General features: G+C 45.9%; 2 protein-coding genes across 6 annotated transcripts in view; one reads left to right on the forward strand and one right to left on the reverse strand.

Annotated features, from left to right (window-relative positions):
* The window catches only part of NSD3 (nuclear receptor binding SET domain protein 3), a 119,638-nt gene that overhangs the window by 34,691 nt on the left and 69,819 nt on the right, over positions 1-15,128 (forward strand). For all 5 annotated transcript variants that reach the window (XM_056116781.1, XM_056116779.1, XM_056116782.1 and 2 more), the window contains exon 2: positions 8,782-9,497. In XM_056116781.1, coding sequence (XP_055972756.1) covers positions 8,826-9,497 — 672 coding nt within the window. In that variant the 5' untranslated portion in view covers positions 8,782-8,825. The remainder of the gene's footprint in view (positions 1-8,781; positions 9,498-15,128) is intronic.
* Positions 12,125-15,128, reverse strand: part of DDHD2 (DDHD domain containing 2) — a 118,961-nt gene continuing 115,957 nt past the window's right edge. Inside the window, exon 18 of the transcript XR_008792831.1 lies at positions 12,125-12,150. The gene's annotated coding sequence lies outside the window, so the exon portion shown is untranslated. The remainder of the gene's footprint in view (positions 12,151-15,128) is intronic.

Here is a 15,128-nt window from a genome sequence, read left to right on the forward strand (position 1 = left end):
TCAGCCAAAATTAGATTTTCAAAGGAAGAAACAAGATTTGTTCAGTTACTAATTTTATGGCTTAATTGTGAAGAAACAGTCATCCATAAGCCTCAGACTTCTTGTGTGGTAAACTAGAAAAATCGAGGGAAAAAAGGACAAATCCGAGGTTATCTAAAAGGAAAGTCAAATTAAGGAAAGGAATAGTACTTTTGGTTTTTATTTTTTTATTTTTTATTTTTTAATATAATTTATTTATTTATTGAATCACTGTGGGAAAAGTTACAGAGCTTTCAGGTTTAGGTCTCAGTCATGCAAATATCAAACACATTTCCCTTTACCAATACTTATTTTTAACCGCGAACTCCAATAGAACCCCACCTCCCACCCCTCCCAATTCCTGTGAGGCAGATGAGCTCTAGTTAACACTCTATCTACTTTGACTAGATTCATTGTTTCGATAAAAGATGCACCATTATTATTTAGAGTTTACACCCCCAAATCAGACATGCTGAAAAAGCGTTGTGAAATGATTTGCTTTCTACAGCTGGATTCAAGAATTGCGGCCGCGTGGTTTTGGATTTCTGCTGTTTTACTTATTAACCCTGGAAGTATTTCTACTGAAAGTCAGATAATTAAGAGATTGGTTTCTGTGCTCTGGAGTCATGGCCGTGCCGGAGAGCCGCTCATGGGGGGCAACTGGTGACCTCGGTAGGGCGTGAAGCACGGGCCGGAACGCCCCCCTTCCCATGAGGTTTTTGTCGCCCCCGACCCCCGGCTCATACCTGCTGTCCACAAGGCTCCCGTGCGGCCGCCATCTTTCTTTCCAGCTACTTTTAGTTTTTAGCAGGTAAATCTTGAGTCATATTGTTGCCTTTGTTTTTTTTTAATATAGGAGCACTGCTATTCATTCAGCCGTTGATTAAGCTGATTGAATTGGGCTTGAGCTCCACATTACTTTAAAAAAAATTTTTTTTTACAAAGCAATTCATAATTGGGTCTCAGTCATACAATGAGCACCCATCCCTCCACCAGTGGACATTTCTCACCACAGTGTCTCCTGCTTTTCTACCACCATCACCCAACACCCTGCCCCCACCCTCCACCCCCAGCCTCCCTCTGTGGGAGGCACTTTCCTTCTTCCTCTCTTTCTCCTTTTCCTTTTGTGCATTGTGGTTTGCAATACAGCTGCTAAGAGGTGATGGTGTCTGTCCAGGGCATTTGGTATTTTTATTGGGACGGCAAGGCTAGAGTAGCTTTTCAATTGGTTGGAAGCTTTGGGGTGTGGATGTGACTGCCGAGGCTTCCAGAAGTACAGGGAGGTGAGGGAGGTAGCCCACCCTGGCTCGAGAAAGCCTGGAGATTTCATTTACAAAGCCTGCATACCCGAATTTTCAGCAGATTATATCTTGATGAGGCCCGTCCTGAGACGGTGGAGTCAGGCTGTGGTATGGCAGCGATTTTGGATTGTGGAAGCAAGCGGCTGCCGGGGGCTCTGATTGGGTGGGTCCCTAGCCAACCGGCCTCCCTTCCAGTTCACTGAGGCCTGTTCAGCTATGTGCAGGTCCAAGAGTAACTGCGGCTTTTGATCTCTCGTGAGATTGATTTATGAGGCTCTGAAGCAAGGCCCTACTGTTGTATGTTCTTTGGCAGTGAGATATTACAGAAAGAGAACTCAGGATTCAGAGTTAGATTGATTCTTTTTCAGGCTTATTAAGTAGCCCTATAGCCTGGGGAAATTTCGCACCTCAAATATTCAATGTATATAGCCCAAAAGATGAAATTAGGGGTTGGAGAGAAAGTGGGTGCTTGCCTTGGCTGCTGCTTACCCAGTTCCAGCCCCAGCACCTCATTAGGTCCTCTGGGTCCTACAGGAAGTGATCGAGCCAGGAGGAAGCCCTGACTGAGCACGTGCGGGTGTGGCCCAAGATCCAGAAGGAAAAAATAACGCATATTTGGAAATAAAAGCATTAGAAACCATAGTCTCTAAATTTATACTCCAGAAAAGCTCTGTGGACTATAATTTGGGAGACTAATCTGGAAGCTGGTCTTGTAAACAACAGTTGTGAGAAGCAAAACCACAGCTTTTATCTTATCAAATGTCAGTATTTAGTGTGCCTTTAAAGTTGGAAGTTTAAAGAACTTTTATTTATTTATTTATTTTTAATTTAACAGTGAGATACACGTTACAAAATTGTTCATGATTGGACGTTGGTCACCCAATATTCCAACACCCATCCCTTCATCAGTGTACATTTCCCTTCCACCCATGTCCCCCCACACACCTCTGCCTGCCTCTATTACATTCTCTCTTTCTCCCCCCTCCCCCACTTTTGAATTCCATCCGTGTAGTTGCCTCATATAGAATTTTAGAACCTACCATTCCTTTTTTTTTTAAATTTTATTTATTGAATCGCCGTGAGAGCAGTTACAAAGCTTTCGGGTTTAAGTCTTGTTCATACAATGATGAAACACCTGTCCCTTCACCAGTGCCCATTTTCCACCACCAAAAAACCTAGTATACCCCCCATCCCACACCCTCCCCCTACTTGTGGGGCAGATGATTTCCACATTACTCTCTCTCTACTTTGATTACATTCAGTATTTCGGCACCAGGCCCACCATTATTATTGGGATTTTACCCCAACACTCAGATCTGCCGAAAAGGCAACTGTAGACAATTTGTTTTCTACTGCTGGTTATGAATAACATCTGATGTTGTGTGGCCACAGTAGTGTCCCTACGATTTTGGAACTTCGAAATTTTAACAATTAAATCTGAGGGATTTCTGCCAAAACCTGCTGGGTTCCAAGATTTGTTCCTGAGTCTCTGGGATCATGGCCGTTAAGCAGCTTGATCAGGAGCCATGGAGGCTGTTCGTGGGTGGCGACCTAGGGTCTCGTGGGGGGGGGGGTGGAGGAAAGGACAAGCTCCACTGCTGTCCCCTGAGGCCCCATGTGTCTTACCACTTCAGGCCCAAACCTGACTGTCCAATGGCCTCTGGAGAATGGTGGCCACCAAGCCACCAGGGGCAACAGGCCAAGGCACGAAACCTATTCCCACCTGGGGTCACCTGGCGCCAGTAACCTACTGTGGGGACCCAACGCATTTCTGCCAAAAGCTGCTGGGTTCCAAGATTTGTTCTTGTGTCTCTTGGATCATGGCCATTAAGCAGCTTGATCAGGAGCCAGAGAGGCCATTTGTGGCAGCGACTCAGGGTCTCGTTGGGGTGGGGAGGAAAGGGCAGCCTCCACCCCCGTCCTGTGAGGCCCCATGTGTCTCCACACTGGGGGCCCAAACCTGACTGCCCAATCGCCGCTGGAGGATGCCAGCTACTGAGTCGCCAAGGGGGAGCAGACGGAGGGACAGCACCCTTTCCTCCCTGGGGTGGCCAGGCGCTGGTAACTTACTGCGAGGACCAGACACATTTCTCCCAAAAGCTGCTGGGTTCTGAGATTTGTTTCTTCGTCTCTGGGATTATGGATGTTAAGCAGTTTGATCAGGAACCAGGGAGAACTTGCCTCCAATTATATAGCTGAGCCAGAGGTGATTTGTGGGTGTGTCTCCCACATATCTAACTTTTGCCCATTTACTTTCTTGGCAATGTTGGCCCCAAGTTGTTGGGGCCTTGCCAAAGGCATAGCAGCAATTTGGGGGTTTCCAGAAGTCTACAGGTACCATCAGGCTGCTGATGCACTCGCCTCACAGGTACAGAGTGACCTGCTGGCGGCACCATACCCCCGCTACCATTCTTTTGTTTGTGAACTATACATTTTTTCCAAGAGTCACATTAAGGTAATGTTTAATTTCTTCACCTATGGGAAAAAAACTGTTTCTGACATTTATCAGGATTATGGGAACAGCATGACACACTCTGAAAGCAGACTTCCTTGATGGAGTCCAAGCCCTGTCGCTAATGACTGCTAGCCTTGTGTGCTTACGCAAGTCACTCAATCTCTTCATTCTCTACTTTTTTTATTCTTGTTTGCTGTTGGCCTCTTGGGGCCACACCTGGCGATGCTTGTCAGCTACTCCTGACTCCATGGTCAGGGGTTACTCCTGGCACTCCTGGAGGATCAAACTGTGCCGGTGTCATGGTGTGTCTTGACCTCTCCAGCCTTTCCATTCTGTGCTGCAGTGCACACTCATATTCTTACTTACCTAAAGGCCATTGGAAGGATTAAATATAGTGTGCTGTATGTGAGGCATTTAGGGTGGCACTGCACAAGATAAGCACGTATCATTGTTGGTCAAGATCAGTTGCTCTCTGGCAGTGACAAAGGAATAAAATACATGAAGAATAGAAAGGCATCCGCTTAGAAGCAATGGCTGAAGGAAGTAAAAGGTATAGAGGTAAAAATTATACGAGTCAGATGTGCTTGGATTCATATCTGCATTCTGTTCCTTTTGTCCTGAAGCTCTCTGAAAGCTGTTTCTTCTAATTATGACCAGAATCGTACTCCCTGTCTTGTAAACGCCTTGTTAGTATTTAATGAGATAATGTATAAAATTCTTGGCCCAGACTGGGGTGGGGTGGGTTGGGGGAGACAGAAGAAAGAGAGAGAGAGAAGAAAGCATGATCTTTATTCCCACAGTCCCTTACCCTTTCCCTTCACTGTAGGTAGAGTAATAAGAGCGTCCTAGAGTTTAAGAAATGAAATAAAAATCTTTTTATGGTTTGTTTTGGGGTCACACCTGCAGTGCTCAGGGGTTACCTCTGGATCTGTACTCAGGAATTACTCTTTGCAGTGATCGGGACCATATGGGAGGACAGAGATTGAACCCGGGTATACCATGTGCAAGGCAAAAATGCCCTTCACATTATACTAATGTTCAGCCCCCTCCAGACTGTTTTGTTTTTTCTTTAGTAGGAGGATTGCTATTCAGCCATTGATTGAGCTGATTGAATTGGGCATCAAATCCACATCACTTTAAAAAAAATTTTTTAATTGAATATCCGTGAGATAGACCGTTACAAAATTCTTCATAATTGGGTTTCAGTCATACAATGATCCAGCACCCATCCTTCCACCAGTGGACATTTCCCACCACCAATATCCCCTGCTTTTCTACCACCATCCCCCAACATTCTGCTCCCCTCTACCCCCAGCCACCCTCTATGAGAAGCACTTTCCTTCTCGTGCGCTCTCTCTCTCTCTCTCTCTCTCTCTCTTTTTCCTTTTGTGCATTATGGTTTGCAATACTGGTGCTAAGAGGTGATGGTGTTTGTTCAGGGCATTCGGTATTTTTATCGGGGTGGCAAGGCTTTTCAATTGGGTGGAAGCTTTGGGGGTGTGGATGTGACTGCCGAGGCTTTCAGAAGTACAAGGAGGTGAGGGGAAGTAGCCCACCCCAACACCGAGAAAGCTTGGAGATTTCAGTTATAAAACCCGCATACCCAAATTTTCAGCAGTTTACATCTTGGTGAGCTCCATCCTGAGATGGTTGCAGTCAGGCTGGGGGTATTCGGCATTTTTTTTTCTTTTTTTCTTTTTTTTTTTTTATGTAGGAGTACTGCTATTTATTCAGCCACTGATTAGCTGATTGAATTGTGCATTTGGCAATTTTGGATTGTAGAAGCAAGCGACTGTCAGAGGCTCTACTTGGGAGAACCCTTGGCCAAACTCCCCCACCCCCAACCCCCTCTGATTTACCCCAGGTCCGTTGGGCCATTGCTGATCTGGGATTAGCTGTGGCTTTTGATCTCTTAGGAGATTTATTTATGAGTCTCTGAAATAAGACCAATAAGTGAGTTTGTATAGCTGAGCTGGAGGTGGTTTGTGGGTGTGACTCCCACATACCTAATTTCTGTCTGTTTAATTTCTTGGTGAACTTCTCCCCAAGTTGTTAGGTCTGGCCAAAGGCACAGCTGCGATTTGGAGGTATCAGGAAGCCCGAAGGCACCATCAGGCTGCTGATGCAATCACCCCGCAGGTACAGGTTGACCTGCTGGTGGCACCATTTTCCTCCCCACCTCCCGACTGTTTTTGTTTTTGAACCATACCTGGCTGTGCTCAGGGCTTACTCCTGGCTCTCAGGAATCACTCCTGACCATCTAGGGATTGAACCTGGTCAACTGTATGCAAGGCAAGTGCCTTACCCACTAGACCCTCTATTTGGGCCCTGCCAGAATAAATTTTTTTTCTGACTTTGGGTTACACCTGGTGATGTACAGGGGTTACTCCTGGCTCTGCACTCAGGACTTACCCCTGGTGGTGCTCAGGGGACCATATGGGATGCTGGGAATCGAACCCAGGTTGGCCGCATGCAAGGCAAACGCCCTACCCGCTGTGCTATTGCTCCAGCCCCCAGAATAAATTTTTTTGCTAAATAATGTGTGGGCTGTCTAATTATCCTCTTTCCTGAGTATCAGACCTTAAAACAAAGCAAAGTGATCTTAGAGCATTTTCTAACAGAAGCACATCTGTGTTGTGCCATTGTTACAGGTGTGGCATCTTTAGGTACCTCATTGTGGGAGAGGCTGGCTTTTGGGCTTGGGTCCTCACCAGCGGTGCTCAGAGGACCATATGTCGTGCCAGGGATCACGCCAGTATTGGCTATGTGCAAGGCGAGTGCCTTCCTATTGTTCTATCCCTCTTGAGTTACCTTCTGTTGGAGAAACAATAGTTTTGCTCCATCCTATGTTTGGTTTGTTTGGGGAGGCCACAACTGGTAGTGTTACTGATCCCTTGTAGTGGGTTCAGGGAACCATACAGGGTGCCAGGGATCAAACCTGGGTCGCTCTGATGCAGGCAAATGCCTGTCTCTCCGGCCCCAGGAGTAATAGTTTCGGGAATGTAATGCAGAGATTATAATGTAATGACCCCCCAAGCATGTGCTTCCGAGTCAGCTGGAATGTACTCTTAGATACTATGCTCTAGGGCTCACCCTGGACGTACTGAATCAGTTTCATCAGGACCTTGGCACATGTATTTTGTAAGAGTATCCCAAATGATTTTGCCCTATGTACAACTGATTAAAAATAAAAATAAAAATAGCCAGATACAAGGCTGGATAGTACAGTGAGCAGGATACTTGCCTTTCATTCTACTGCCTACCCAGCTTCAGTTTCTGACCCCCATGTTGTCTCCTGAGTCTACCCTGAGCACAGAGCCAGGAGAAGGAAGCCCTGACTGAGAAGTGCCAGGGATGGCCCAGAAACAAACCGAAGAGAAAAGGAAAAAGATACTGGCAAGAACATAGAAAACTGAGCCAACAGTACAGATCAGTGGTAGATTGTTTCACATGTACGGGCCCTGGGTTTGATCCCTGGCACCACAAACACAAAAACACACTGTCCATTCCTTTGTACCCGCTGTCCTGTAAGGGGCATCCCCACCCCAACTGAGTGAGAATAAGGCATCCCCACACACACATGGTTTGGGCGTAAATCTGTATAGCCTAGCCTATAGAATAGTTTGTAGAACCTGTCAGAACTTCAAATCATATATATTCCAGACACCCCCACCCCACCCCACCCCATAATCTGGGAGCTCCTCTGCCTTCCTTTGTTTGTCTCTCTCTTTCTCTCCCTTTCTTTCTCCCTTTCTTTCTCCCTTTTTTCCTTTTTTCCTTCCTTCCTTCCTTCCTTCCTTCCTTCCTTCCTTCCTTCCTTCCTTCCAAGTGTTCTCAAAAAAAGAAAAGAAAGGAGAAAAAAGGAAATACATATGTGCATGAAACAAAAGTACAATTTCAAGAAAGTGTCTTATAAAATTATTTATACTGTCAATAAGTTGGGAACATATAAATAGTTAGATCACGGTGGTTAAATACATTAGATACCAGTACAATGATAGATTCCATTATTTACTGTACAGCCATTAAAAGAATAAAGTATGAGTGAAAATTATCTTTGATTTAGGATGATACAAGAATCTGTTGTTAAGTTAAATAAGTTGTGGAATAAACCCTACTTAAAATTTTATTGTGGGATTATTTTTTTGGGTACCCCACCTGGAGATGCTCAATCATTAGTCCTGGCTCTGCACTCAGGAGTAGTCCTGACAGGACTTTGGGGGCCCTGGAGGATGACGGGATCAAACGCAGGTTGGCTGTGTGCATGACAAGCATTCCACCCTGCTGTATCATCTCTTTGGCCCCTTACTTTAAAATTTTTGTTGTAAGTAGAGAAAAAATTTGGGGGAAAAATGCTTACTGCAGTGTTTGTTGTGATAGTTTCTGATGGAGAATAATGAGATGATGAAGAGGAGCAGGAGTAGTGTCTTATCGCCACACCAAGCGGTGCTCAGGAGTTATTCCTGTTGAGGACTGTGTGTGGTGCTTGCTGAACCTTGAATCTGGCTTAGCTGCATGAAGGAAAACGCCTCACCTGCAGTGCTGACTCTCCAGTCCCGGGAATAGTCCTTTTTATTATTTGGTTAAAGTTGTTTTTCTCTTGGAATATGGAAAAACAACCACTGAACAAAACAGATTGTTGAAAGGGCACTCATATGCAACCTGATGGTTTGTGTCAGGACGCTGGTATTCTGCAAAGGCCAATTTTAACCTGAGACTTAGAATCTTCTGACTTGGGAAATAGAAAGGAATGTCAAAACTGTTTGACATGTTTGCAAGGAGGATAAAGTTTTGTTATCCAAGTTATTATTAAAGTAATGGCAAATTTCAAATAGGCATGTACAATTGAGAGTTTCTGCCATGTGGCAGAATTACATTGGCTTTACTGTAGACATACTCTGTGCATATCTGGATATGAAATGTGGATTCAGAATAATTGTTTCTAAATTGGTTAGCCTTTGAACCTCTGAGGATATTAATACCTTTTTCATCTCTTTCAAACTCTAGGCTCGATGAGAGAAAGGGAAAGTTAAGGATGCTGGAGCAGAACAATGGATTTCTCTTTCTCTTTCATGCAAGGGATCATGGGAAACACAATTCAGCAACCACCTCAACTCATTGACTCCGCCAACATCCGCCAGGAGGATGCCTTTGACAACAGCAGTGACATTGTCGAAGATGGTGGCCAGACGCCATACGAAGCTACCTTGCAGCAAGGCTTTCCGTACCCACCTACAACAGAAGACCTGCCTCCACTCACGAACGGCTATCCTCCATCCATCAGCGTGTACGAACCTCAAACCAAATACCAGTCATATAATCAGTATCCCAACGGGTCAGCCAATGGCTTTGGCGCGGTTAGAAACTTTAGCCCCGCTGACTATTACCACACAGATATTCCGAACACGAGACCACAGGAAGTTTCGGGAAGATCTCCTCCGCAGCCGCCCCCTCCTCCCTCGGCACCGCAGACTGTGATTCCAAAGAAAACGGGCTCCCCTGAAATCAAACTGAAAATAACCAAAACTATCCAGAATGGCAGGGAATTGTTTGAGTCTTCCCTCTGCGGAGACCTCTTGAATGAAGTTCAGGCGAGCGAGCACACGAAGTCCAAGCATGAGAGCAGGAAAGAGAAGAGGAAAAAGAGCACGCGGCACGACGCCTCCCGGTCCGAGGAGCGCCGGTCACACAAGGTCCCCAAGCCAGAGCCGGAGCAGCAGAGTGTGAGTTGGGACACCTTGGGGAGAAAAGTCTGCCATGTTTCACAGTCCCTGGAAAGTCGAGTTGCTTTTCAGATTTGTCTCTTCAATATAGCTATTGCTGATAAGTCCTAATCCTTAGCCACAAATGTGGGAAAGGAAAAATGCTTTGAGTGAGTATTTATTGAACGAATAAGTCGGTGTTCTGCAAGTGACGATAAGAATCCAGCTTTATGTATTTCTTTGAGCTAGGAGCTTCACTTATTTTCATTTGCTTCTAGTATCTCATTTCTAAAGACAAAAAGGAAGGTGAAGGAAGGTTCATACTGTTTTTCCCTTAGTCAGTTTTCCAGTGTTTGCTAATATGCTATAAAATAATCTGAATTGTGGGGCCGGAGAGATAGGACAGCGGGTAGGGTGCTTGCCGTGCACACGGCCAAGCCGAGTTTGATTCTGGCTCCCCATAATGTCCCCCAGGCCCCACCAGGAGCAGTTCCTAAATGCAGAGTCAGGCTTTGAGCACCACCTGTGCGGCCCCAAAACAAAACAAAATATCCCGAACAGAGGAATTCCTCTTATCAGAGTTAGTTACTCTTCTTTTGGGGTTGGAGGGGGACATACCCAGTGATGCTCAGGGCTTACTCCTGGCTCTACACTCCTGACAGGGGCCCGGGGGACCATATGGGATCGTCGATTGCCTCGAGCAGGCCCCAGTAACGTCTCTTTCATCCTAGCCCTGAGATTATATTCACGGCTCTTTAGGAGAATGAGACCCATCATTGTTACTGGTATTTGGCATATGGGATGCTGGGGATTAAACCCATTGGCCACATGCAAGGCCAGAGCCCTACATGCTGAACTGTCACTCCTGTCCAGTATTCACAGTTTGATTAAAGCCCTAGGTGTAGTTTTTAAAACTCATGCTTCATACTTCTATTAGAAGAAATGTTTCCGGGGCTGGAGCGACTGCACAGCGGGTAGGGCGTTTGCTTGCACACGGCTGACCCGGTTTCGATTCCCAGCATCCCACATGGTCTCCCGAGCACCGGCACCACCAGGAGTAATTCCTGAGTGCATGAGCCAGAAGTAATCCCTGTGCAACGCTGGGTATGACCCAAAAAGCAGAAAAAAAAAAAAGAAGAAATGTTTCCTTCTGACCAATTCACATTTTCCTTGGCAGTTGAGTTTTAGTACTTCATACATCTCATATGTGATCTTTGTCTGGAAAAAGGCCACACCCGTTCTAAATGCTCACAAATTGAGATGATATGTTACAGTATGTTTTCTCATTTTTCTGAAATTTTTCTATTTAATAAATACCATTTGAATACTGTATGCTAGACACCGACCTAATGATTAAAAGTAAAAGCAGTGATTGGAAGTATAAATATCTGAATTCAGGACTGGCATCTAGAGAGTACATTTACACACACACACACACACACACACACACACACACAGTTTGGAGAGAGCTGAGGCTATGAAGAAAATAAAAGTAGGCAATGAGTTAAAGAATAATTTGGGCCGCTTTCAGTTTTCCAGTGTGTAGCTTTATATTTGTGAAACGAAAGAATGAGGCCTTTGGAACAAAATGGTTTCTGAAGTGTCTTTTGTGTTTTGGTTTGTGGGCTGGTGCTGGGGGTGGGGAGGGCTCCTTCTGGCTCTGTGCTAGGGGCTTGCTCCCTTTGGTGCTGGGGAGGGGGTGGGTTTCGTGCCGCCTTTATCAAACCTGCTCTCTGAGGCAAAATGTGTTTTCAACCCATTGAGTCATTTCCCAAAGAGCAAGACAATGTCTTTGATTCATTTTTTTCTTAAATCTTTTTTTCCTCTAAACTTTGCTCACTAAGTAGCTCATACCAGCGGTGTTATCTTTTGTTTTTAAATTTGCTTGGGGGCCATGCGCTGTGGTGCTGAGGGATCGCTCCTGGCGATGCTCAGGGGACTTCACAGTGTCCCTGCTGGGCATTGAGCTCTGGCACCACATGCAAAGCTCGAGCTCCAACTCTTGGGGCTATCTCTGGGCCTAGAAGTTAGCTTTTTGGATTCCAGATGTGTTCCCTAGCATCTCTTGCCTGGACCTGCAGGGAAAAGATAGGTGACATCTCTAACCCTTGCGAATCACAAGAAGGCATAAAACCTGAATGCGGGTTCTGAGAACTGTCTTGCTGGTCTATCTTGCTTTTGCTCTAGAGAATCTAGCAGATAGTCAGCTATCCAATGATTTATTAGGATAGACTTTGCCCTTATTGATTGATATAGAAAAAAAACACCCTCAAAATAGAAATAATGCTGAAATCAGAGGCAAGAGGGCACAGTTTATTATCTTTTGTTTTTTCTTTATTGAAATCTAGAAAAATATTCAGTGAGGTTTCTAGTAGACACTTTGCAAATGAGGTTTTAAAGTCAGTTGCTGTCGTTGTGCGATATCTACTCTGCCTGGTCCTTTCTTGTCAGTGGTTTCCACTCCATGGCCTGCTGACTTTCCTCAGGTATAGAAGGATGAAAAGCACTGCTTCATATCACTGTTGAGATACAGAAGTCTTGTTTCTTTAGTAAACCAAGTGGAACCTAATTTCATATTTGATTATTTAGAAACGTACATATTTTAGGGTAAAGGAGTGTCATTTTGAAGTTCAAGAAATTGAATTAAACATCCTTTGGTTATACTGAATCTTACCTTGATCACTGCCTTAGTTGAGTAATGGGCACCTGCAGTGTGGTAAATACATTCTTTGCCTGCGGGGGGCCTTGGTTCACTCTCTGGCGTCTTTCCCCAGGGTGGCTCAGTGTGGGCCCTGAGCGCCACCAGAAAACTGTGGTTTCTGGGGGGAAATCCAACTTTCTTGTGTTACTCACCGTTTTCTCTTTCTTCCCTATCTTCCTTGCATGGATCTCTTTCCCTTCCCCATTCCCCCCCCCCCCCACACACACCCTTTCTCCTTTTTTCCCCAAATAGTAAAATAACTCAGGTGTGTGTGTGTGTGTGTGTGTGTGTGTGTGTGTGTGTGTGACATAGGTGTTGTTTGTTTTGAGGGCCACAGCCAGCAGTGCTCTGGGCTTCCCTGGCTTTCTGCTCATGGGGACTAGGTGTAGTGCTGGGCATTTGAACCAGGCTTGGCCACTTGCAGGGCCTTTCTCACTGTATTCTCTCTCTGATCTCTCTTTTTTTTTGTTTGTTTGTTTGTTTGTTTGGGGGGACACACCCAGTGATAATCAAGTTATCCTGGCTCTGCACTCAGAAATTACTCCTGGCGCTGCTCAGGGGACCATATGGGATGCTGGGACTTGAACCCTGGTCAGCCGCGTGCAAGACAAATGCCCTACCCGCTGTACTGTCTCTGTGGTCCTAACAAACAATTGAAAAATACCTTGGGGGCCGGAGTGATAGTACAGTGGGTAGGACATTGCCTTGCACACAGCAAACCAGGTTTGATCTTCAGCATCCCATATGGTCCCCCGACTGGGGTCGGAGTAATAGTACAGCGGGTAGGGTGTTTGCCTTACTCATGGCCTACCTGGGTTTGATCCCTGGCATACCATATGGTCCCCTGAGCACTGCCAGGAGTAATTCTTGAGTGCAGAGCCAGGAGTAGCCCCTGAGCATCACCGGGTGTGACCCAAAAAGCCAAAAAAAAAAAAGAAAAAAAACACCTTATGTAGCCCGGCAAGCTACCAAGAATATCTCGCTCGCACGGCAAAGCCTGGCAAGCTCCCCATGATGTATTCGATATGCCAAAAACAGTAACAACAAGTCTCTTAATTTGTTGTGAGACGTTTCTGGTGCCCGCTTGAGCAAATTGAAGAACAACAGGAGGACAGTGCTACAGTGCTATGTTCCCCCAGCACCACCAGGAGTAATTCCTGAGTGCTCCTGGGGCCCCGTGTTGCCAGGGTCTGGTCCCCACTCTTGAGCTATCTTCCCCCATCGTGTGTGTGCGTGCGTGCATGTGTGTGCATGTTTAATGTACCCTACGGGACAGTGTCTGTGAGAAACTTAAAATTTGTGATGCCCTTGCTCCTTTTTGTTGTCGTTGATGGTCCAAGTCCATGTTTGCTAGCACTATTTAGAGGACTTAGCAATCAAAGTGAAGCGGGGCCAGAGCCTCAGAACAGTGGGGAGGGTGCTTGCCTGGGTCGCAGCCTGCCCTGGATGGTCCCCTGAATCTACCAGGAATGATCCTGGAGCACAGGGTCAGGAGTAAGCCCTGAGCATAGCCAGGTGTGGTGCGCCCGTCCCCCTCCCCCCCTCAGACACACACACTCTCAGGAAAACAAAACAAAAAACCCAACTCCTTTTCAGGAGAGAGAGTATGATAGCTAAGGTGCTTGCCCTGCATGTGGATGACCCTGGTTTGGTCCCCAGCATTTCATATGGTCCCCTGAGCACCCGCAGGAGTGATTCCTGAGTACAGAGACATTATCAGGTGTGGCCCCCAAATTGATCCCCACCCACAAACGCACCCCCTCCCCCTTCAAGAAGCTACTTAAATGTTTGTTTACATCTATGGGCAGCTCTCCCCTAGATACCTTAGGGAATCCTTGAGGAATCTTCTGTGTCATGGTTAGGGAGAACTGTGATCTGGAACAGAGTTTTGAAATGAGCGTCTTAAATCTAGATTTGCTTTTACATACACAGACGTATTCTCTCTCTCTCTCTCACACACTCTGTCTCTGTCACACACACACACACACACACACACACACAGGGGCGCTTCTTGTTGTTGTTTTTTGTTCTTGTCCTTGTTGTTTATTTTTTGGGCCACTCCCAGCTGTGCTGATGGCTTCCTCCTGGTTCTGCACTCAGAGCTCACTCCTGGCAGGACTCGGGGGACCGTATACAGTGCCAGGGATGGAGCCTGTGTGGCTGCATACAAGGCAAGCGTCTTCCCCTGTAGTATCTCCAGCCCCGAGAGGTGCATTTTCTTTTAGCAGACAAATCCCATTTAAAATAAAGACTTTTAAGATTTCACTTGCTGCTCCTTATCTTCCCCGTTTCTTTTCCTTTCCGCCCTCTCCAAGTATTTCCTCTCCATTCTGAGCTGTTTGGCCTTCTCAGGAATGGCTGTTCTTGGAATATACTTGGAGTTGCTTAAGTATAACTTCTCAACAATGAAATGTGCCCAAACATCCAGGCAGCAGGAGACCTGAGATCACTACTGAAATTGTATATTTTGTAAATCTGCTTTAGCTGTTTTTCCTCCCAGTAAATTAGAAACATGTGGAAATGTTTCTGCATGTCTTCCTTCTTGGCAGGTGTAGTGCCTCCAGCATGTGATTGTAGGCCCTGTTCAAACCTTGGCCTTCACCAGCACCTTAGTGGGCTTACCGGGTAAGCAAGCCTCATTAACTCTTGGTTTACCATTTTCACATCGCAAGATTGCTGGTTTGGTCCCATTAGCATTAAGAGGTTACATTTGGTTCTCTAGCTCAGAGGATTAGTTCTTACAGTTCCTAGAAACTGTTCACATTAGGTGCTGGAGTGATAGTACGGTGGGTAGGGCCTTGCGTGTGGTCGACTTGGGTTGGGTCCCCAGTGTCCCATATGGTCCCCTGAGCACTGTCAGGAGAGTAATTCTTGATTGCAGAGCCAGGAGTAACCTGAGGCGTGTGTGTGTGTGTGTGTGTGTGTGTGTGACCACCAGGTGTGACCCAAAA

This window comes from Sorex fumeus, unplaced genomic scaffold (assembly GCF_029834395.1).
Source record: "Sorex fumeus unplaced genomic scaffold, SorFum_2.1 ptg000033l, whole genome shotgun sequence".
NCBI classification, from domain to species: Eukaryota; Metazoa; Chordata; class Mammalia; order Eulipotyphla; family Soricidae; genus Sorex; species Sorex fumeus.